At 36.0% G+C, this 26,669-nt stretch overlaps 1 protein-coding gene across 4 annotated transcripts in view; it reads right to left on the reverse strand.

The window, feature by feature from the left end:
* Positions 1–18,808: 18,808 nt before the first annotated feature.
* Positions 18,809–26,669, reverse strand: part of LOC135195836 (arylsulfatase L-like) — a 50,808-nt gene continuing 42,947 nt past the window's right edge. For all 4 annotated transcript variants that reach the window (XM_064222350.1, XM_064222347.1, XM_064222348.1 and 1 more), the window contains exons 8-10: positions 23,959–24,134; positions 19,383–19,567; positions 18,809–18,946 (exon numbers count right to left, since the gene is read on the reverse strand). In XM_064222350.1, coding sequence (XP_064078420.1) covers positions 18,824–18,946; positions 19,383–19,567; positions 23,959–24,134 — 484 coding nt within the window. In that variant the 3' untranslated portion in view covers positions 18,809–18,823. The remainder of the gene's footprint in view (positions 18,947–19,382; positions 19,568–23,958; positions 24,135–26,669) is intronic.

Below are 26,669 nucleotides of genomic sequence, written 5' to 3' on the forward strand. Positions count from 1 at the left end.
AAAAGTTACAGAAAAGTTGGTATTTATACCAAGAGGCCCATCCAGAGGTAAGCCAATTTAGGTCACTCCCACTGATAATCTTCCTTTAATCTTCTTAAGCATCGGTTGAATGAAAACCTGGTCGATGACATCTGAGACCCATGCTCCCTTTGAGATATTCATTACCTGCCTCTCTTTTATCAAGGCCGACTCTATCATTTAACTCTTTTACCAGCAGTTGCTGCTATAAATTATATGTGACAAATTCCAGTTTATACTATGGTTATGTTCATTTATATGGTTGAAAATAGCTGAGTTCTGTTGTCCATACCTAACTGACGGTTTGTGTTGTATTAATCGCTGGGAAGTGATTTTCCTGTAAATCCGATGTAAAATTGGTCACAGTCCAGGCATGGGATTTCGTAATCGTCAATGTCCTTGGGGGATGTCTTTTGTTGGACGTGTATCAGGGATTTGGCTAAGGTATTTGGGTAAGTAAATGCAAAAGGGTTAGATTTTCCGAGGGTCTGAGTCAACCCGTCTTAATCCTGTCCAGGTGTGGTATTTTTATTTATTGTTGGGTTTCTCTGGTCTTGTCTTGAGGGGGTCAGTAGAAAATTACGTTTGCCTTGTGAATTGCTTTCTCAATTATATGGTCAGGATACCTTAAAGACGAAAGTTGCTTACGAATTAGTTCAAATTCTTTTTCCAGGAGATCTGGAGAACAAATTCGTAAGGCTCTTAAGAATAGGTTGCTGGCTACGCCTATCTTGATAGGAATGTCATGATAGCTGAAATAGTGAATGTAGGTTTTCTGTATATGGTAAATTTGTATTCTGTCGTGTCTCTGATTATTAAAACATCATGAAAGGGAATTTGTTGTCTGTTTTCCATTCAACTTTAAACTTGATGCTGGGCACTAATGCATTTAATTTTGAAAAGAATTAATTAAAATTGCCTCATTTATTATCCCAAAATGTTAGAATATCATCTACATATCTCATCCACAACATGTTTTTGGGTTTTATTGCATTTATTATTGTAGTTTCAAAGTATTCCATGTACAGATTTGCTAAAACAGGACTTAAAGGACTACCCATGCTACATCCAAATTTTTGCTTATAGAAAGATTCCCTGAATGAAAATACGTTATAAAATACACATAATTCAACTAACTTTATTATTTAGTCTAGCGCCAATGGGAAATGATCTGAATAAGGGGATACTTTTTCCCTCAAAAACTGAAGAACGTCCTGTACTGGTACTTTTGTGAACAGGGAATCTACGTCAAGGCTTAAAAGTTTTATGTTGTAAAGTGGTACATGTTCTTCTCTGAATTTGTGACAAAAATCTTCTGAATTTTTAATGTGACTGGGAGAAAAAGTGCCTAAAAAAGGGGAAAGGAGGTCAGCTAACCATTGCATTTATTATTGTAGTTTCAAAGTATTCCATGTACAGATTTGCTAAAACAGGACTTAAAGGACTACCCATGCTACATCCAAATTTTTGCTTATAGAAAGATTCCCTGAATGAAAATACGTTATAAAATACACATAATTCAACTAACTTTATTATTTAGTCTAGCGCCAATGGGAAATGATCTGAATAAGGGGATACTTTTTCCCTCAAAAACTGAAGAACGTCTTGTACTGGTACTTTTGTGAACAGGGAATCTACGTCAAGGCTTAAAAGTTTTATGTTGTAAAGTGGTACATGTTCTTCTCTGAATTTGTGACAAAAATCTTCTGAATTTTTAATGTGACTGGGATAAAAAGTGCCTAAAAAAAGTAAAGGAAAGGAGGTCAGCTAACCATTTAGAAATTTTGTAATTGAAAGCTCCGGCACATGAAACGATGGGTCTGAATGGAAGATTGTCTTTGTGAGTTTTGGGAAGGCTATGAAAGTAGGGTAGTTTAGGATTAATTACTGTAAATTCTCTAATAGTTCAAAGCTCTTTTTGTCTTGGCCAATTAATCTTACTTTCCGGTGATGTGATAATTATTCATTACAAGGCTACGTGGGTCAAACATTCGAATTGGCTAACATGGTAGAGGGGGTTTCATATCGATTCTAATTACGAAAACACCGAGTTCGACGGTGAATTTGGAAGGCCAGAATCGATATAAACTTATAGCCTCTCTATTGGCCGACTTGATAACGTCACTAGGCCGTCCTGATTTCGTTCCCGTCCACTGGACGGTGGTTCGATCCCATGAGGGGACGAAATTATTATCAACTAAAAATTCCCCTTCGGTAGATGTATGAGAATATATCAATTCCGAGGTAGAGCGAATTAGATATTAAAGGACATTTGTAGCTCAAATGATCTATATGAATCACGATGATGTGATAATTATTCATACTATATATATATATATTATATATATATATATATATATATATATATATATATATATATATATATATACATATATATATATATATATATATATATATATATATATATATATATATATATATATATAATGTATATGTATGTGTATATATATATATATATATATATATATATATATATATATATATATATATATATATATATATATATATATATATATATATATATATATATATATATATATATATATATGTATATATATATATATATATATATATATATATAGTATATATATATATGTATACATATATATATATATATATATATATATATACATGTATATATATATAGTAATATATATATATATATATATATATATATATAGATATATATATATACATACGTACATATGTGTATATATATATATATATATATATATATATATATATATATACATACATATGTATATACATATGTATATACATATGTATATATATATATATATATATATATATATATATATATTATATATATATATATATACATGCATATATATATATGTATATATATATATATATATATATGTATATATATATATATATATATATATATGTATATATTGTGACAAAGTGCCAAGTATCCAGTTACTACACTTACCATTCATTAACTGTTACCTCACAACAGCCAGGCACCTGAACCCTCATCACAGGTACTAAACGACTGAATACTCTAAAGGCAACAGTGATCCCTTAACAACTTACCAGTATTGCAGAAAATCAGACTAAGTTCATCAAAACAGGTGTGAGGTAATCTTGTTAGTAATTAAATTAATCAAAGGGAATCACTCCATCAACAGCTTTAAAAGTCTAAGTATTTCCGTGATTTAAGAAGTCTAAATACTTCCCTGGTTCTAACTCACTTCAAGTAAATTGAAGGAGAACAGATCAATTACCACTCTGTTTCTACCTATGCAAATCCTATAAATATACTGGTTTAAATGAAACCACTTATGAAAATTTTAAATACAAAAATTTATTATTAAACTCAAAATTTATATGTGAAATTCACAATATCGGGGAAAATTACTGTTACTTGAAAACAACGTAAAGTTTAATTAATTCTTAAATCAGTTAAGTAAAATGAAATCAAAATTAATTTATCCCAAAATTCAAGCAAATTAATTCAATCAAAATTCAAAAGTGTTAGGTAATAATTGAAATTTGGAAATTAATTCACAAGTGGTAAACAACAATAAAACTTGAAAAGAATTCTAAGTAAATGCAAATTATTTCACAAGTGTTAAATTCAATTAAATGTGCAACGATTAAGTAATGAAAATAACTAAGTTAATTATATTGTGAAAGCAAATGAAAAAACAGAAAAATGTGGAAAATACCAAACTTGTTAAAAGCACCAATCACACAGAACATAAAATAAAAACACACACTTCAATAAGAAAATGGATAAAGGCACAAGCAAAAATCACTCCAAATAAAACAAAACACAAAAATTTGCATTGTGGAAAAATGAAAAATTTCACTAAACCATTGTAGCTATTAGTTATTAGTTGCAACTAATAAAAATATAATACACTTTACCTTGGAATACCAATTTCTTTCTTTCTGCTCCTGCTTGTTCAAAAAATTCACCAATTCACAGTATTTCACAAAATTAGGTGCCATAACACACATAAAGAATGTTTGTTCAGATTCCACAAAAACACTAAATAATACTTAATAACTCTAAGAAATATCTAATCTGAAATCTAAAAGTTACGAGTGACCAATGTCTAAGTATAAATCTTTACGTTATTTTAATATCAATTATGGCGAGGGAGAGAGAGAGAGAGAGAAAGTCTTGAATGAAAGCCATTTCTCTCAGAAACTGGATAGTGGAGATGGCACAAAACCTTTTGGGCAATGAGAAAGATGATGCAATGCTTCTAGAAACTTTGAATATTATGTAACTTTACAGAAAAAGCGTGAAAATGTACGTAGTTTCGGCAAAGACGTACGCGTATGAAACAAGTCAGCTCAACAAAGACACGTATTCGATTGAAACAGACTCGGGCAAAAGTCCCTATCAGACGTGATGAGAGAATTCGCAAAACACAACGGAAGCAAATGGAGATCTCAAATTCCTCTTATCTAGAGGTGATGGCGCAATAGGGAAACAATCCTTGTTTCGATCGGACAAAGATAAACTCTCTCTTTCTTTACATTCTACGTTATATACTTATAAATTATGTTATGCGAAATCTGAACACACATTTTAAGACATCCTAGCTAAGGAATCTAAAAAATGTTGCAAAACTCTATGTAACATTTTATACAGTAAAAGAGGGGATATATGCGCTTTGAAAGTAGTTATATATATATATATATATATATATATATATATATATATATATATATATATATATATATATATATACATGTATATATATATATATATATATATATATATATATATATAGATATATATATATATATATATATATATATATCTTGAGCTACAAATGTCCTTTAATATCTAATTTGCTCTACCTCGGAATTAATATATTTTCATATATGTTTAACCGAAGGGGAATATTTTTTTTTCCAATAATAGAAATTGCCGGCCGACGGGCACGAACCATTGACATCTTCAATTCCAGAGCTGGCAGTGAAGAGGCGGTTTGATGCAGTCTCCAAAACGACAAATACCTGAGTGTGACAGGTATTTGGGGCGGGATGTGGCATAAACTTATATCTTCTTGCGGTGGGGGGGAAGATATTAGTTGATAATAATTTCGTCCCTCATGGGATCGAACCACCGTCCAGTGGATGGGAATGAAATCAGGACGGCCTAGTGACGTTATCAAGTTGGCCAACAGAGAGGCTAATAATTTTATATTGATCCTGGCCTTACAAATTCACCGTTGAACTCGGTGTTTTCGTAAATAGAATCGATGTGAAACCCCCTCTACCATGTTAGCCAATTCGAACGTTTGACCAACGTAGCCTTGTAATGAATGATTATCACATCACCATGATTCCTGTAGATCATTTGAGCTACAAATGTCCTTAAATATCTAATTCGCTCTACCTTGGAATTGATATATTTTCATATATGTACTGAAGGGGAATTTTTAGTTAATAATAATTTCATCCCCTCGTGGGATCGAACCACTGTCCAGTGGATGGGAATGAAATCAGGACAGCCTAGTGACGTTATCGAGTCGGCCAACAGAGAGGCTAATAATTTTATATCGATCTTGGCCTTACAAATTCACCGTTGAACTTGGTGTTTTCGTAATAAGAATCGATATGAAACCCCCTCTACCATGTTAGCCAATTCGAACGTTTGACCAACGTAGCCTTGTAATGAATGATTATCACATCACCATGATTCATATAGATCATTCGAGCTACAAATGTCCTATAATATCTAATTCGCTCTACCTTGGAATTGATATATTTTCATATATGTACCGAAGGGGAATTTTTAGTTGATTAGATATTAAAGGACATTTGTAGCTTGATATATATATATATATATATATATATATATATATATATACATATATATATATATATATATATATATATATATATATATATATATATATATGATATATATATATATATATATATATATATATATATATATATATATATATATATATATATATATATATATATATATGTGTATATATATATATATATATATATATATATATATATATATATATATATATATACTATATATATATATATATATATATATATATATATATATATATATCTATATATATATATATATATATATATATATATATATATATATATATATATCATATATATTATATATATATATATATAGTATATATATATATATATATATATATATATATATATATATATCTAATCTACAAATGCCCTTTAATATCTAATTCGCTCTACCTCAGAATTAATATATTTTCATATATGTTTAACTGAATGGGAATTTTTTAGGCGATAATAGAATTGCCTCCCGACGGGCATGAACCATCGACATCTTCAATTCCAGGACAGGCAATGAAGCCTTAGCCGAACCCACCCTACCACCGCAAGAGGATATAAGTTTATGCCGCCTCCACGGTAATGTGATATGACTTATTTAATGGCTACGTGCGGCCAAAAGCACTACAACGCTACTGAGGTCGAGGGGGTTTGATGCAGTCTCCAAAATTACAAATACCTGAGTGCGACAGGTATTTGAGGTGGGAGGCGGCATAAACTTATATCCTCTTGCGGTGGCGTGGTGGGCTAAGGCTTCACTGCCTGTCCTAGAATTAAAGATGTCGATGGTTTGTACCCTTTGGCCGGCAATTCTATTATCGCCTAAAAAATCCCCTTCGTAAACATTATATATGAAAATATATTAATTCCGAGGTAGAACAAATTAGATATTAAAGGACATTTGTAGCTCGATATAAGTATATGAATCATGGTAATGTGATATGACTTATATAATGGCTACATGCGGGTGAAAGCACTACAACGCTACTGAGGATGAGGGGGTTTGATGCAGTTTCCAAAACTACAAATACCTGAGTGTGACAGGTATTTGAGGTGGGAGGCGGCATAAACTTATATCCTCTTGCGGTGGCGGGGTGGGCTAAGGCTTCACTGCCTGTCTTGGAATTGAAGATGTCAATGGTTCGTGCCCGTCGATCGGCAATTCTATTATCGGCTAAAAAATTCCCCTTCGGTTAAACATATATGAAAATATATTAATTCTGAGGTAGAGAGAATTAGATATTGAAGGACATTTGTAGCTCAATATATGTATATGAATCACGGTAATGTGATATGACTTATATGTTGGCTACGTGCGGGCAAAAGCACTACAACGCTACGAGGACGAGGGGGTTTGATGCAGTCTCCAAAATTACAAATACCTGAGTGCGACAGGTATTTGAGGTGGGAGGCGCTATAAACTTATATCCTCTTGCGGCGGGGTGGGCTAAGGCTTCACTGCCTGTCATGGAATTAAAGATGTCGATGGTTCGTGCCCGTCAGCCGGCAATTCTATTATGGCCTAAAAAATTCCCATTCGGTTAAACATACATGAAAATATATTAATTCCGAGGTAGAGCGAATTGATATTAAAGGACATTTGTAGCTCGATATATGTATATGAATCATGGTAATGTGATATGACTTATATAATGGCTATGTTCGGGCAAAAGCACTACAACGCTATCGAGGATGAGGGGGTTTGATGCAGTCTCAAAACTACAAATACCTGAGTGCGACAGGTCTGGAATGAATTCTTAGTCAGGAGGGTAGAATGTTAACTTACTGGTTTCTTTATGGGCAGATTTGGGTTTTCTGTCATTATGACTTGTTAATCATTTTGTTCTATTTTATATTCAACTGCTTTGGGTAATAAATAGTATATTTTTATACTTGCGAGATCTTAATAGCCTAACGACATGGTTGCAGACAGAGGGCACCATTGACAGCAGGTAAGGGTTTCCAATTTGTGTAGTTTAATAAAAAGGGGGGTAAGATATATATTATATATATAATAATATATAAATATTATATTAATTAATTATCATATTATATATATTAATTAATAATATATATAGTTATCTATGAGAGAGAGAGAGAGAGGGAGGAGAGAGAGAGAGAGAGAGAGAGAGAGAGAGAGAGAGAGAGAGAACAATTCATTATTGTATTCCGCCATTGTGGAAAGCTCTGCTAAATTGGTAACGATGAGTAGGGGTATCCAGAATGACCTAAGTGAATACAGGTGCTTCATGTCATAAACCAAGAGATTTGGCCAAAACCTGAGTGCTTTTTAAGAAGTTCAAGCAAAAGACATCCAGTTTTATAGTAGTGGAAGACCCAAGGAAGGTGACTGCTATCATGATTTGTGAAAATGTTGATGCAGCATAGTTGGAAGATTATAACAAACAAGGTAGGCTGAAACTGGCAGATGGAACTGCACCACCCATTGTGTTAGGAGCATGCAGATCTGAGGAGCAGAAGAAGTAGCACTGGTACTGACCAGTTATTGAGGGTCATGTAGGCAAGGAGAAAGGTACCTTTGCTAAGAGATACGGGTTGTACATGTGCAACTGAACACAGAAGTTTGTTAACTGGAAACCAAATGACTGATAAGACATGGGTTTTTGCACTCATTGATAGGAGTGTCTGTAGCTATCCAGTTGCAAATTGTATGCAAAGACTCTATACTATATAGGAGAGTTACATGCCTTGAGGTTAGGTAACCCAATTTATGGCCTTATACTTCGAAGCACTCCAGGTATAAAGGCCTCTGTTAGAAAAAGCTAGTACCGAGACAGCAGTATTTGTAACCAAAGCCTAATTCCAGCAAGAGAAATGTAGCATCAAACCACTGGCAGTAGCTACTAGCATCCCATATATAGAAGCAAGGCAGCTAAATGAAGCCAAGCAGAACGATCCCATTTTAGCCAAGCAGTTGACATTTAATATCGTGTTTTCCTTGGCAAGGTGACTGTAGGAGTGTAGCAAATCCTAAAAACAAAAATAAATCTGACCCAGGTGATAAAGTTGGCCCATGAGTCAATCAATTGTCATTGATCATCATGGAGCTAAGAAGACTGCTGACCATATACTAACCAGCAGCTTTCACTGGTGGAGAATGTTTGCAGACATCACCAGATTTTACAGGTCCTGTGACATCAAGGGGGTGTACCAGCAGGGTACTGATAGGGAAGATACCACTGATGGAATAGCCATTCAAGAGAGTAGCTGTTGACCTAAGTGGACCTTTATCACCAGTTTTGGAGAGTGCCAAAAGGTACATCCTGATCATGGTAGACTTTGCTGAGATAGCTAGAAGCAGTAGTACTCCTATAAATAGGAATTAATTGGGTAGTAGAATCAAGTTCTTTATGCCTGTTAGTCCTCTACTCTACATTTTCATCACTTCTTCCCCAGATTCTGCTGTTATTAACAGTCAAAATTAGTCTAGAGAAAACCCATAAGGTGACTTCTAATCCATCTGAAATAAAGAGACCATAATTATGACACCATAAAATATTAAAGATCTTCAATAAAGAATGTGTGCCACACCTCACTTCCCTTTCTCTAGAACTCAAGTAATTGTCACTTCAAATGTTAACTTTTTCAAAGTTTCTCACCTACGTTACCTTGTCCAACGGATCTGCAACACCTCTTCTAGCGCCTCTTCTGTGGCGTATTCCACACTCTATCATTCAAATTCAGTGAGTCCCCCTTTGCAACTTTTCTCCTAGATTATATGTCCTTTTCTGTTCATTATGAACACACACACTCACCAATTGAGACACAAGAGGCATGCACGCTACATACATGAAACTCGTGATCTTCGGAATGCGTCACTGACCCTAATTGTGCGCCGGTTAGCTTTCCTGTTTGTTTTTTCCATTTCAGCATCTTTGAGGAATCCACCGTTTTTCATCTGTCTCTAACCGGCAAGAGCTAAGGTTATCAACCTGACTATTTAATATTATAGACTGTTACTAGTGCCTTTAAGATGGCTCAGCCACCTCTGTCGTTTGTGCACCCCTGTCGCATACCACATTGGCTACTGGTATATACTAGTTCACAATATTTGCATGATAGCTCCTATAACACATCTTTCGAGTATCATTATAGCAACATAACAGCAATCACTGGAACTGTGTAGCATTCATCGAAGAAGAATTCATCCCCATCGTTATCCTCTAGCGGTGGAATTGTAACCGTCTCCTGTGTAGGCGGAACTTTAACTGCCTCGTGGTCCCATGTAAGTGTTTCTCGAAAACCTTTATTGAATAATTGCAGATCCCGGCTGAGCGAGTAAACCATTTCGAAACGACTCTGCATGCACGATTGTTAAGTGTCTGCGACCCCTGTAGGTGTATCCTAACATAATCGTTGCTGAACTGTAGATTCGACGTCTTCCGATAAAGGAATCATAACCGCCACCTCGTTGCCAACTTGAAATATCCCATGACTCCCATGAAAGTGCATCTTGCACCTGCCTCGTAGAAGTATTGTAGACTCCTGATTAGTCCCAGAATGTATCCTGAAATGATCCATCGACGACACCTCGTCCTTGCAAAGGCAACCCGTAACATCGTCGCCCGTGTGAAGATCCGACCTCTGGCATTGTAGATGCTAAGTTGTTTTTGTTGTCACCCTCGCGTGAAGTTGGGAATTTTCTAAAGTCATCGTGTGCCCGTGTTTCGTCATTAATAGGTTCTAATTGACTTTTTGACAAGTCTACATGATCTTAGAACAGATAAAGTTTTGCTATAACACACAAATCTATCACAAACTAATATACCCAATCTAATAGTCAATTATTAAGGACTAAATCTTTATCTACTGACTCCTATTAAACTTATTGGGAGAATTATCATCACTAACGGACCAATCATTATTAATCCTGTATCTGTCAAATATACTATCAAAAACCCCATAATGTCTATACAGCAAAACCCCTGTAATGTTTATACAGCTAACCTCCATCAAACATAATGTTGAATATCCCTTCTATCTCACGTATCCCAAGATAAATTCTACCTCCTTTCTATAATAGAAATCCTATGTAAAGTTATCATAAAAAACCGCTTAATTTCGATTACGAGTTTCCCTTGTAGGAAAAAAAAAATAATAGTAATTCAACTTTTCCCATTACAAAATGTATAAGAAAAAAAATATAATTCAGTGCTTTTCCATATAAAAAGTGGTATATATCGTCACGCAAATATCTGCAGCAATATATCAGTATCGACCCTAATATTGACCCCTTAAAATTCCTCACCATGGAATGTCATCATCGACATTCCTGAAAACGGTAGAAACCTTTAAGTAATCAACTCCAAAAAAAATATCAACAATTGGTCTCATCACAGCATTGTCAGCATTAAGCCACCTGTGTATACAACATGTGCTCAAATCGCACTATGAACTTGTCTAGTCAGACTCGTAAACTCAGAAATCATCATTCCTTCAAATGGCCCAAAAATCATTTATTAAATCCTATTGGGAATACTCAATAAATCTTTACTGATACTATAGAACCACATTCCTCAAAAATTATCCTCATTGTCACCTTTAAGGGTACCCAAAAAATTGTCCTCGAATATGTCTATTAAAAAAAACATCCATTTTAAAATATTCCGCACCTGCTAAATCCTAAGCCATTTGACCACCGATGTACCTCAAAGTAGTAACTCATTTATGATACTGCCACATGTATGTAGAACCCCGATTATCACTTAGTCGGGATATAAACCACAGAAAAGCACAATTCAAGAATTATGCATAACATTTATATATTGTCAAATATAACCACTGGTGAATATAACATCATATAATACAACACCTTTATAGTGCCCCATAAAACCACAATGCACTAGTGCCATCCCCCAAGAGCCATAACACCAAAAAGAACCACAATCACCACCTCTTTGGCTCGTAAAACCACAGATCACCACCAAAAATCATAGCCACAAAAAATTCACCACCAAAATAGCCACAAAAACGCAGTCCCAATGAACCAATACAACCAGATCACCACCACGGACCTCTTATATTTCTCTACTTGACAGTAATTTCCCATATTTTTTCACCCCGTTTTTCATCATGAAATAATTACTTCTGGTTGTTACGCCAAATCGCCACAGTTTGCGCATAATGAGAAGAATAGTAGAAGAATGAAAGAAAAAAAACGTTTCATTAAACTGATTAATCACATTTCGTCATCAATTTTCAAAATATGACAAAAAAATTGCAACTGCGCGAAGTTATCTTATTAGCTACTACTACCAACCCTTTTCAATTTAGATATGTGAATTAATTTTGACCAACCTGTCTTTTCATCTAAGACTGCAAATCTGTTTCCTGTTTTTTCCTCAATAACTCTAAAAGGACCTTCAAATTTCGGACCCAATTTGTAATTTAGTTCATTTCTCACACTGATTTTTAAAAATACATTGTCTCCAACAGCAATTTTAACATCTAATGATTTCTTGTTACTTCTTTCCACCATTTCTCGGGTCGTACCCTCGAGATTACAGCTGAGACAAGCATGTCTCTCCTCTGCTGTGGAAATTAATGCTTCAATTGTATCTTCTCCATGATAAGGTATAGTTAACAGATCAAATGTGCCTCCTGCTTGGCAACCAAACAATGCTTCAAATGGAGACATTTTAATGGAATCACTGACCATCGTGTTCATGTTATGCCTAACAACATCTATATATCTGTCCCAGTTTTTATCATTTCCTCCTACAGTCTTCCTGAGAGCTTCGAGCACTTTCCTGTTTGCTCGCTCGCATAACCCTAGCTTCAGGTCTGTATGGAATAATTATTACTTTCTGTATGCCCATGACTTATGCCAAACATTCTAAAGTTTTGTTTACGAATTCTCTGCCATTGTTGGTCAATAAAACCTCGGGTGAGCCATATCTGCAAATGGTACCATTGAAAAACGCTATAGCTACTTCTTCAGCTGTTTTATGCTTAAGTGGAAATATTTCTATCCTCGTTAGTTCATCTATTATTACCAACAGGTACTTATTCGCATACCTAGATTCACAAAAATTTCGTAGGATATCCATATGTATTCCCTGAAAAGGTCTACTTAGTATCGGATATGACCCTAATTCTCAGGAAGTTATCCTTGCGGGTTTGCAAGCATTGCATACTGTACAGTTTTTCACAAAATATTCCACATCTTTCCCCATATTTTTCCAAATTTTAGCACACACCTCATTATACTTTTTTTCTATCCCCAAGTCTGGACTACCGAACCTGCAATGTACTATATCCAAAGCCACTGGAATTAGTACTTTCAAAATTACTATCTGTGTCGTGTCTCCTTTGCTTTCACTAGTCCTTAATTTATATTTAATTTTCCTGACCAACAGATTACCTTCTAATTCTAAACTTGAAAAAGGTAACTTATAACCTTTCCTGACTGATTCCCCTTCTATATATTTGAGCTTTGCATTGAAGTCCCTGATAGTTAAGAACCATCGAGCTCTTTTAGGCGACAAATCGGGTTTATTAAAAAGATCCAGTGATGGCTTGTGGTCTGTAAGGACTTCTACTTTATTCCTCATCAGTAGCATTTTAAAATGAACCAAGCTTGATACTATTGCAAAGACTTCTTTATCCACGTTAGCCATTATTCTTTCATTGCTGCCCTTTGTCCTAAATTTCCTGCTATAAAACGCGATGGTACTGAACTTCCCATCGAAAATCTGCTATTGCTTTGACTTTATCGTCATTTACTCTAACCCCATCCTTGGATAAGACATGGCATAAATATGTGATTTGCTTTTTCAAGAAAGAACACTTATCTAGCTTAATTTTCGATTCTGCTTACCTAAGTCTGCTACTATGAGATTCAGGGTCTCTGTAACACGGTTTTTTGGACTTTGCTCCTTGTCAAAGCATCGGATGTAGCTGAAAGTTGACATTTGTATATTTTACAACCACACACAAATTTTTTCAGCATTATCAATAACCTAAACCCGTTGGTTTTGATTTTTATAGAGTAAAAATCAACTAGCCGACGCCACGGCCAATGATTACGAGCCAAGAGTCGAAAAACATTCATTACGTAAGCAAGGTAAACAAACACCTCTTGACTAAAGTGTTTCCCCGCCCATCCACCAGACAGAAATGCCATCGGCTCTGAAACCCAAAGACTTTATGAATGGCGGAACGATACATAGATGTGGATGGGGTATCAGTGCTAGCGTAGTAATACTACAGTAGCAGTAGTGCCGCAACAGTATAGCAGTAATATACATGAATTAAACGTTTAGACCAACTGCTGGGATCCTTGAGGATCATTCAGCACTTCTTACAACTACTCGAGAAATTAGTTTTTATAGCCAGAAGTTAAATTTTCTAATCCAACAATGCCCATGGTAGCCTCAGTGTTAGCCTGAATTATAACGAGGCCAAAGTGGGTGGAGCCTCATGAAGTCACCATTCTGACGATAATTATTGGTGAAGGTTTAAAGCCAATATACGGTACCGGCTATTTTTTTTTTCAGTAAATAGGTAGATAGCCAATAAATAAAATTGCTTGACATAGGATATAACAGTTATCAAATCAAGCTTGTCTACTATGTTTTTGGTAATTAAACCAACTATTCCCTACATCTTGTCAATCTGATTGTGACCTATAAAGTAGACTGTAATTTCTTTGGAAACTTATTCTGGGAATTAGACTAATAATCGAAGTGTTTTTGTATTTATTAACATATTTTGTTGGTTTGTTCATTAAGACAATTATCAGTGGGGAGGTTCCAGAGTTCATAAAGGTGTACTGCTTTGCTTGTATTTAAATTTGTATGTCATTGTTGCCAGAGGTTTAGCCTTCGTTACGTATAGCCAATCATCCATCGAGAAACAGGGAAGAAATGATGTCATAAGTTACGTAACGAGTGCGTTCGAAACCTTTTCTCTGAGTAAGTGGCCCGTCTTCAAAAAAGGTCACTTTTACATTATAAGTACCAAATTTATTCAACCTACGTAGTGCAGAATACACTAAAAATTTATGTGTTGATATAATATGTATTCTGAATAAGCGTTATACTTATGAAATGCATAGATAAAAAAGTTATTGCGAAAAAACCGTGTTACAGAGGCCCTGAATCTCATAGTAAGTACTTCCTTAAGCACTTCTAAGTGTTGCATGATCGAGTCTGTTGCAATTAATATATCATCCATGTACACAAAAACATTTTTACCCAGTAACCCGTGCAAAACTGTGTTTACCAACCTGGTAAAGGTCATCGGACTACCCGATACCGATAAACCGAACGGCATCCGCGTAAATTCATAGTGTCCCTTGGTCACTGAAAAGGTAGTGTATTCCTTGCTATTTTCACTAAGAGGGACCTGCAAAAAACCGTGCACTAAATCAATTGAGCTATAAATATTATGTCCCCCGATTTCTACAAAAAGATCTGGTATGCATGCGACTGGGTAACGGTCAGGAATTGTCTTTTCATTCAAACGTCTAAAATCGACTCATACTCGGACAGAGCCGTCCTTCTTAGGCACTGCTAACAGAGGAAAGTTGTATGGAGACGCACTGGGTCTAATGATTCCTTCCTCTTCCCATTTACTGACCTCTTTTTCTACCTGTTCTCTGATTTTGAAAGGTATGCGGTATGCAGGAATAAAAATGGGGTTTGTACCATCCTCTAAGTTTACCTTATGTTCTAACACATTAGTCAATCCCAGTTTATCCCCTCGTAAAGCTACCGTGTCCCAAATTCTGCCAAAAGCTCACTTACCACTTCTATATGCTCATTATAATCTGCATTAGCTAAATGTTCTTTAAATGTCTGCGTCCTTTATTGCATTTCGGCCTCTGAAAACTCAGTTTTCCCCTCCTTTACAATAGCCACTGAACCACTGCCATTACTCCAATCTTGGAGGTCTACCACATATGTATTCTTCTGGTAATTCGTACCTGTATCATTACAGTTCAATAATTCTACCCGTGTAACACCAGTGTTGGATACATGTTTCTCGCTGCCCTCAATTACGCATATTTCCATGGGTTTTTACACTTCCCTCAGTTTGACTTTTACCATAGTCTTTGAACCTGGCATTAAAATAACATAGTACATCCCTGTTCCACGATCCCATAAATATCACCGCCCGTGGTTCTCATTGCATCCACCAAGATCCCATTGTTAGTGTCAGTAATAATATCAGTATTAGTATCAGTTTTAGTATTAGTATCAACATTATCACCCATAACGCCATTGTTAAGCCCACCAAGATTGTTACCACCGTGGCCCTCAATATCCCGTTTATCATTACCGACATCACCACTGTTATTCCCCGTATCATCAGTGTGGGTTTTGGTATCACCACTCCCCATATCCCTGGTATCATTACCATTAGCACTGCCAAAAGCGCCCCCATTTTCAGTATTCCCCATGTTCTCAGTTTCACTTGCGTCCTCATAAGGGATAAAAGCACCGGGTATTCCAAGCGTTATACCACTAACACCTATATGGACCGATGTCTTGTGTCTTCTACATGCGGGATGGCCCAGCAAAAGTTTGTTGCCCAACGCAACCCCTTTTATAACCAAAAATGGTTCTATTAACACACTATCACCCAGAGTAAATCGCATTTTAACAAAAGCCAGGGTGTTTAATCTATGGGCTTGCACTTCACACACCGTCTCCGTTGAGGGTTTCAAAGGGTAATGGGAGAACATTGATTGATACAGATTATAGTCCATCAAATTTATAGAGGTGCCGGTGTCTATAAAGATCGGGATATCCACATCCTCCACTGTTCCATATACTATCGGCCTGGCTCTGGGGCATCCCCCACGAGACTGCAATGGCAAGTACAAACCTTCTGTACCCTTTTTGTTGATCGGCTTTCCAAAAATTTCACCGATCCCTTTGCCCTTTTAAGTGACCTGCCTTGGAATTTCTCACATTGTAACTCCTGAATTTTTTAGGTGTAGGTCTTGCATCTCTCTATATCTGAGACGGACAATCCTGCCAACAGTGATCCACACTTTTACACATTCCACAATATTTGACTCTACATACTTTCTTTGTGCGCCCTGGTTTATTATAATTGTAGCAACGCGACTGCTGTTGTATTTGATCAATCGATCCTCTATTATATTCCACTTTTGCACACAAACGGGGAAAAGGAAATCTGTGTCTCTTTGTATCATATGTCTTGGACTGGTCCCATTAAAAAATGTACTATCCACTGTGAGACACTTGGACATATGTTTCTGAATTTGGGCATAGATTAGTTCCTCGTCTGATGTAGGTTCAATCTTTTCATTAAAACTGTCTACAATTGCGTCTGGGACGTCGTGAAAGAGCATTGCAAAATGCATCAATTTATGTAAATTGTCAAGTGAGACATTATTCCCATTTACCCATTTGGAATTTTTCAATTTCTGTATCCATTCTCCTGCTGAGTCAAAACGTTTTGAGCTATGTTCAATAATGCTTGTTGTGCCTCTTCGAATTTTGTACAACCCTCTTAAATCTCTTACCATATCTCCGTGTTCTTTTGATCCATAAGCCGGTCTTAAAAATGCTTGTAATTCAGTCCATGACCGACATTTTGTGTACTAAAAACTACAGTATCTAAATAACAAATCCCCTTTATTGAAATCTAAGAAGGCTTTTGCCTCTGTGAACGCCTCTGTATCATCCTTAATTCCTTGGCGTTTAGATAGTTATTCACCCCCTCAATAAAAATTTGCATTGGATGGGAGAGAATGCCATCAACAATGCCTCAAAAAGGGCTAACCCCTGCATTTATGTTTGTTATTTTGTGCATCAGTGTCTGGCTTGTACTTGCATCAGCCATTTTGCTTTCTTTATGATAACCCTTATGCTTTAGGATTCGCCCTGACCTGAGTAACATTGATATATTTATGTGCACACAAACTACCAACCCAAAAGTAATAATATATCATTCCCCAATAAAAAATAAAATAAACATGCACCAATCCAATAACCCGCTTTTGCAACTAGATGCTTCTCAGGTTCAGGGTTAATCAGCTGATTTAACTGTTACAAAGTCACGTTGGTCTATAAAAAAACGGGAAGAAGCTAGCAGGAAAATGTATCACTAAACGGCATCTAAGATCACTGCCAGCTGTAACTACTCGGCTTAAATCCTGACTGTTGGCTGAATTCCCCTCGAAGCAGCAATAGAGTCAGTTGCCCGATACATAATTATAACCACTTTCCCCCAAAATATACCTAACCTATCTAATTCTAGTCTCTTTGGATGTACCTTTGAACCGCTGCCCACCAAAAATCTCTAACGAGTTAAATCTCTAACAAGGTCAAATGACACTCGTTTAAACAAATGAAACCAAAACATCTAACTGGTAACATAGCCTACCTTTTTTCTGTTGAATGCCATCTCTGGAGTTGGCTGAAAATCAGTTTCAAGCTAGGCAAATGTAAACTCTTGTTGTTACAAAAATATACTTTTTGTTTCCCAAAATTGGCTATTAATTAAGCCTGACCCAAAAAGAAACGTTAAACTATCATATTCCTCTCAAAATCATATTTAAGTAAGTACCCCCTTTTCCCCTAAGTGTCCAAACATTCATAGTTTATTAATAGTCAAAATTAGTCCAGAGAAAACCCATAAGGTGACTTCGAATCCATCAGAGATAAGAGACTATAATTATGACACCATAAAACATTAAAATTCGTCAATAAAGAATGTGTGCCAAACCTCACTTCCCTTTCTCTAGAACTCAATAATTGTCACTTCAAATGTTAACTTTTTCAAAGTTTCTCATCCTACGTTACCTTGTCCAACGGATCTGCAACACCTCTTCTAGTGCCTCTTCTGTGGCGTATTCCTCACTCTATCAATCAAATTCTAGATTATATGTCATTTTCTGTTCATTACGAACACACACTCACCAATTGGCACACAAGAGGCATGCACGCTACATACCTGAAACTTGTGATCTTCGGAATGTGTCACTGACCCCAATTGTGCGCTGGTAAGCTTTCCTGTTTGTTTTTTCCATTTCAGCATCTTCGAGGAATTCAGCGTTTTGTATCTGTCTCTAACAGGCAAGAGCTAAGGTTATCAAACCGACTATTTAATATTATAGACTGTTACTAGTGCCTTTAAGATATGCTAAGTTTTATATAGCTTTTAATAAAAATTTTCAAAATTTTCGAAAAAAAGATCCCACAATGAGCCATATTAGCTTTGTGGCTAATATGGCTATCTTGAAATGGAACAATTGGTAAAATCAGAAAGTACTTGAAACAGAAGACCTAGAAGAATGTGAAGCGAACGATAATGATGGGGGAAAAGAATAATGAAAAGTATATAGCAATAAACAAAATAAAAAGGGTGAAGAATGCTATAGTCTCTAAGGACAATATAATTTGCACAAGTTAAGCTGGTCAAGTGGAATATGATTGATTTTTCTGAAGTGTAACAAGTACTCTAGAAAGACAATATTATGAACTCCGTGATTTATAAACACTTACTCTCTCAGGCAAGTTAGGAAGGAGGTCATGTATCTGTGGTAAGTTAGCCAGGTCAAGTATGGTCGGCAGCATATCTAACAGTGACGTGGGCTCGTGGATGCTGACAGAAGATGGGATGTGTCCTTTCCATCTGTAAATTCCAGGTACCCTGATGCCACCTTCCGATGCACCCTGACCTTTTCCACCTTATAGGGAAAGATTTTAAGAGAATATGTGTCATAAGCAATGGTAGAACAAAAATGGTCATTATACCCTTTTTTATTGTACGTCCCTTAAACACATACATGGGGGAGATGCAGGAGAGGTGAACCACCACGAGAATTGATACACTCCATCAAACTTTGATTTCTGATTATAATTTGTAACAGTGCTGATCTCTGTCAGCAGCATATAATACTTCTGTCATTCTCGCTCATAATATTAGCTGATCAACAGCATGGAGCACTAGATGATGAGTTTTTAGAGAGAGAGAGAGAAGTGGATTTCATTGACAAAGGTATGACTTTTTTGTTTGGTGTGTTAACTATCGTTAATCTCAGTGCTGAATGAGCAAAATGTAGCCTATGGAATTCTTTTTCATTGATTTTTTCATCATTCTCACAGCACCGTTTCGCCGAGATGTTTACCAAAAATGAAAACTGTTACTGAGGCTAGTTGAACTCATTTGCTGTTGTACATAGCCATTCATATTGATCTTTTGCACTTTAAAGAAAACAGTGCCACAGGAATACAAACAAGACAGTAAGGAAAGGGGGTCACTGTAGATGTTCCTTAAAGGGTAGCAGAGGCTGTTGACAATGACTGCCTTAGCATTCAGTCAGCAGCAAAAATATAATATTTTCTCCAGCAATGTAATGTCAGTTTGACATGCACAATAACGACTTAGCCACCAATTTTCATAGAATATAAAAAAGACAAATGCTGCAAGTTTTCAAACAAATATGCCATTCAAAATAATGAAGATGTATCTGCCATTCAAAAAAAAAAAAAACAGTAAAACAGCCGGCTAACCATTTTGGTTATTTTAGAAAAGTATAAACTTGCTAATAATTCTACAGAGGCAACATCGTTGTCCAGAGCAACAACATTCAATCAACAATGGCTACATAGCTACATATACCAATTTTTTACCAACTAGGCAGCCCTAATGGACAGTTACAAGTTGTTGATGTAACTAGTTGAAGCACAGTTCAAAAGTCAAATTGTATTGAAGCTGAACGTGGAAGCAAGCAAGTTGACTCTGTAACATCAGCTGAATGAGGTGAACTCGTAATCATAGTGAACGTAATAAATGCAAGTGGGTAAGCTCTACCCATTATGTTTATCTTCCCATGTTTAAATTATCATGAACTTTTCATTCGTGGGGCTTCTTTTGTGTCTAAAGGAACTGCAGCCAGATCAGGATGGATTAATGAGGAATTGTTCATAGATTACCTAGATTAACATGCCTGTTGCACTCCAGAGCAGGAGATATTGCTTATCTTGGATAATAACGAATCTCATATATCACTAGATGCCATAGATAAAGTAAAAACAAAAAGTGCTGGTCTTTTGGCAATTCCACGATACATAAGCCATAATCTTCAGCATTTAGATACAGCAGTGTATGGACCATGCAAGAAAGATATGAGCATTCTGACCCTGGCAAACTCTAACCATATATAACATTCCTGCCCTGGAAAATGTGGCTCAACTATCTGCATGCATTTCTCAGAATATTATTGCTGTCTTCCAGAGTGCGGATATTTTCTTCAGTAAGAATGAAATATTTACAGACTGACAAAACACATACAGCACTCATTGATAGGCAACAAGAAGACCTTTCAACGGTTACCACCAAGGGACGTGATCCAAAGGATAATTATTACCCAGGTTCCATATTAGAAAGAGAAGACTTCTGCACAGGGACTGTACAAGACTGTACAGGGACTGTACAAGACTGTACAAGACAGAGCTTCATTAGCAGAAGTAGGAGTACTCTCAAAAGTCATGCCAGTAACGAAGCAGTCACACACTCATCGTCCTTACTTGAAATCACTCCCGGCCCTGGTCAGTTCGCTGGATATATATTAGCAAAGGATATAATGCCTTTCTCTATGGCTAGGATTTGAAAAGGTAAACTGTCAAATGAAAGGAAGGCATCAACAGGATTTTTACAGGCACGCCCTTTATAGATGAAAAAGCAGTGGCACTTGATTCTTAAGGTGCGTCCACACGGTCAAACAATGTCCGACAGACAAACGTTGTTACCATAACAAAGCGATGCAGTATGACGTCATAAGAGTTGAAACTATTGAAGAAGGCAGACAATTGTTAATTGGTAACAATGTTTGTCCGTCGGACATTGTTCGACTGCATGGACGCACCTTTAGAAGAATAAAAGTCAAACAAAGCCTGCTGGCCATTATTCAGTAAAGAGAACATTATTTGTTCAAATTTCATATTCCATTCCATTCCATTCCATTATTTGTTTAAGTTAGAAGAGCCAAAAAGAAACAGTTGGGTCTCGATTAATTGGAGGTGATTTTGTTAACGTCAAAATCTGTGGAAAGTCAAAGAGTGCCCATTACTTTGGTCGAGTTTATGCCCTTCATAGAAATAAATTGGAAAGTTTTTTTTCACCAAATGTTGGATCGGGAAAATAACCCTACAGATTCCATCAATTTTGTTATAAATGAAAATAATGAAACTTTTTGGCCATGAGACGATGCCTACCAACTCTTTCTGTTCTTGGGACATTTCAGCACAGACAGTTTAACTTTTCTTCGATAGGCATAATGTATATATATCAAGCCATGTAAGGGGTTGAAATATAACGTTATTGTTTATTCCATTATTATTTTTGCGCCTCATGTTTTGCACTGTGCTCAACTCCCTGCCTGTACCACTGACTCAAAAAAAGCAGAATTGTTGTTTTTGTCTTTAAACAACACATTGTCTTGTTTTTAAGCTATAGCTACAAATAAGGTCTTCTCTGAAAATAGCTCATTTATTTGGACTGTACGTTATTATTTTGCGTTTCATTATTTTCCCGCCATGAACCGTCGAAAAGGGCAGGATTTTTCATTTTATTATTTTTAAACTTTATACTCTTTGTAGGCTATACTGGGAGATCTGCAAGTTTTTTTTATTTTTAACGAACTTGAGAATTAATGTAAAGTACTTTGTGTTAATGTGAACTTTGTACGTCAATTCTGTATTCGCAGTAACCGTATAACTTGTCTTTTTTCTTCAATAAAACTCGATTGGGCCGGGGGGACGGGGGTGAAGCGAACAGCTTCTTGCCCCATTTTTTGGAGTTGATCTGTTACCTGGTGTCGTGTTTTGACGTGAGTGCTTTAGAAAAGGCGATTGCACTTATTCTTTGAACTTTGCAACTTTGAAGTGTAACCCCGTTTTAAATCATTCATTTTCATTTATCTCATATGATTATCCATTTGATATATTTAATCTTCAGTTTCCCTCCATTTTATTTTATTTCCCCGTGATCCCATTTTAGTGAACGTTGAATATAATTTGACCTGATAAACTTTGCATTGCGTTCATACTTTGAAATTACCAAGTAACTTGCTAGAAACGAGGTAACACATATAGAGGCCTGTAAGGTCTGAAAATCAACCCGTAAGGTTTTGAGAGAGAGAGAGAGAGAGAGAGAGAGAGAGAGAGAGAGAGAGAGAGAGAGAGAGAGAGAGAGAGAGAGCATGGTCTTGTTGTTCACGTAGGGCTTTTAGTGGTTTTTTGACCTAGTAACAACATTAAGCATACAGTCAACTTTGTCCATTCAATTGCTTTGTCGCCACACCGTATTCTTTTCTATTTAACTCTTAAGAGACTCATCTGGTGATGTATTAATAACGTACTGCATAGTAGTGCCTACTGACAATGATGTTTATACCTAAATGCCCAAAGTCTCGAGTACTATTTATCCAAATACCACTATGACAGGTTTGCTTCCACTAAAGTGTACTTTTGCTTGCAGGCTTTTCCCACTTCTTAATAACAGACGTTTGAATGAATTTGTATGGAGTCTTTTGGGAAGATATGTCACGACCAACGGGCTCGGGTGATTTTTTTTTTTAACTCGTAGGTTCATGATAATTATTTTCTCTCCCTCGTAACCGAAGTGATGATTATCAATACCATTTCTGCTAGGTACCATTATGAAGAGTAATAAACGTAAAATATTTAGAATTAGAATCATATTAAGAAAATGTCCTTACAGAAATGGAAGGTGACATTCTTATTTTTATGGACAAGATATTCGTAAAATTCTAATCAAATTGCTATAGAATAGCCTTCTGTTAATACGAAAGGTGAAATGTATCATTAAACTTATAATAATAATAATAATAATAATAATAATAATAATAATAATAATAATAATAATAATAATAATAATAATAATAATAATAATAAAATAATAATAATAATAATAATAATGGCCAAACCTTCTTAACCAAATTTAAAAGTTTATCAACTCTCAAAACAAGCTTCTGCACACTAGAGTACCCATATATGAAATAAAAAAGAACAACAAAGAAATCTCGAGATAATTATGCCATCAGTAGTAGTGTACCTTTAAAGAGACCATTGTGTCCGCCAACGCGGTGCCCTTCATTATCTACACTTTCCAAATGGCCGCCGTGGTCAGACAAGAAATAAACAATGGTGTCCTCATCGAGGTTGTGCTCTGTGAGAGCAGCCATGATTGCTCCAACACCTGCATCCATTTCTTCTACATTGTCTCCATAGCTGAAACAAAAAGGAAAGGGATGACTTGTAACCAACACCATTATGAAATGTGATCTTCATAATTGCAATGGGTATTGAAAATTTATTCTCCAAACTTGAAATAACATGGACAACTCCATACCTAAAATACGGGGAAAACTACCTCAGTACAGACGCTCCTCTACTTATGAACTTTCAAGTTACGAACTTTCAGAGATAAGAACAACTGTGATCGTCACTTGAAATTGTTTGGAGTGCTCCATTTGCCCCTTAAAGATCAAATTTTGAATTGCACCGCTCTTCTTGGTTATAATTTTTGTAGCTACCCATGCCTAACAGCACCGTAGCTGATACCAATAAGCCACCCCAGACTCTCGAACCTACACAAGTGATAAGATTGTCATTTGTTGTGCCCCAACTTATTTGTGATTTTATTATGAAATATCGAGCCAATCCTTTTCCTAGCATGGCTAATGGCAAGCGTAAGGCCATTGAAGACAATGGCAGTGGTAAAACGTTTCTCAGTAGAACAAAAGTGGCAATTATAAAGAAATAGGAAGGGGTGAAAAATGGTGGAGGTAGTACGCCAACTATTGGCACAATCTATTGCTACATGTGCTGTGCAAATGAAGTCATCAATATAAGGAAGAGAATGGGGAGGGTGGTAGAAGAAATGGAAAAACTTTTGGTTATCTGGATGGAACACCATCCTTTGGTGATTCAGGAAAAGGCTAAAAACTTTACGATGTCTTGAAGGCTACGGCTGGCGACAGTACTGCAGACGAAACATTTTCTGGGAAAAAATGCCCGATAAAACATACATCAGCTGTGAAGAGTAGATGGTGCCAGAATAGAAGGTGGCGAAGGATATGCTAACTTTACTGCTGGGTTGCAATGCATCGGGAGACTTGAAGCTAAAACTGTTCTTAGTGTATCGCGCTGCAAATCCGCGGGAACTCAAAAACATCACAAAAAGCGCTCTCTACCTCAATCTGGATGTCCAATAACAAAGCCTGGGTGACTCTTGTATTTGAAGATTGGTTATTTAATCACTTTCTTCCCGAATTGAAGTGTACTATCATGATAATTGGATTCTTTTCAAGATTCTCTTAATTTTGGATAATGCCCCTGGTCACCCATTGCACTTTGATGATTTCCATCTTGATGTGGAAATTTTTTATTTACCCCATAGCACAACTTCACTCATTCAGCCGATGGATCAAAGCATAATAGCCACTTTCAAGAATTATTGAACTCTTTGTATGTATAAGCAGGCATTGAAGGAAGTGAATGATGACACTGGTGTGGCCTTACGTGATTTGGGGAAGGGTTACATTTATAACTACTTCAAGAATATTGATGCTGCATGGCGTGAAGTAAGTGACACCAACTTGAATGGAGCATTGAAGGCTATATGCCGATAGTTTGTCAATGATTTCAAAGGATTTAATAAGGTAGAGGAGACAGGGGCAATTGTTCGCGGTCTCGTTAACATAGGTGAAAAGCCATTGCAGGGAAGAGGACTTTGAAGAGCTGTTTGAGTTTTATTCAGAGGAGTTGATCAATGAGGATTTAATGGAACTGGAGGAAATGCAAAGAACAGAAGACTATGGAGAAAGAGAAGAAGAACTTCTTCCTTGAAGGAAGCTTGAAACGAAACTGATGGCCGAGCGGTTTTTTCAAACAGAAAAAGCTTTAAATATTTTTTAGAATCAGGATACAAATGTTGGGAGATTCCCAAAAGTAGCAACAACCATCATGCAGTGTTATAGTATCATATAGGATGAAAAGTAAAGAAAACAATGCAAACTTCCTTAGACAAATTCTTCAAACAAGTGCCTTCAACTTTAAGAGCCTCCCCACCCACATGACTACTTCTTCCCCAAATGAAGAAGAAAGTGATGCCGAAGAAATCCTTGCCAAAGAAAGTGATGTCAAATAAATCCTTGCCGAAGAAGACAGTGACGTTGACGAACCGCAGCCCCCATAATTCCACGCCACTTCTCCTCCATCGCCCCAAGCGTTTAGGTTTTAATATATCAATAATACAATTCATTTTAATAAAGTACTTTATAAATTGTGTTATAATCATCACAATTTAGGTTTCATGAATCATTCGTATTTATAAAGTACTCTGTAAGATACATTACTGAATGTGAAGTGTATTGTTTTAGGATAAAAAATATACAGGACTGGTACGTATTGACTTTACGTATATAATGTTGTACTTACGAACAAATCATCATACGAACAGCCGTTTGGAACGTAACTAGTTCGTAAGTAGGGGAGCATCTAAAATAAGGAGGGGAAGGGCGTTGCATTATCTTCATAGGACAAATTTATAATCTAAAGATTAATTGATTTTAGGGAGGAAGGCTTCAATAATCTTCATAAGCATTAAACTTTTATTTATAAGAATTTCCTTGGGGGGAAATGATGACCTAACTGTGGTAAAGGTCACCAAAATGATCTCAGGAATGGAAAGCAATGTGAATGCAGTATAAAAATTCCTTGTAACAAGTAATATATAGACGAAGTAAGAGGCAAATACAACAG

The sequence above is a fragment of the Macrobrachium nipponense genome, chromosome 16, assembly GCF_015104395.2.
Source record: "Macrobrachium nipponense isolate FS-2020 chromosome 16, ASM1510439v2, whole genome shotgun sequence".
Lineage (NCBI taxonomy): Eukaryota > Metazoa > Arthropoda > Malacostraca > Decapoda > Palaemonidae > Macrobrachium > Macrobrachium nipponense.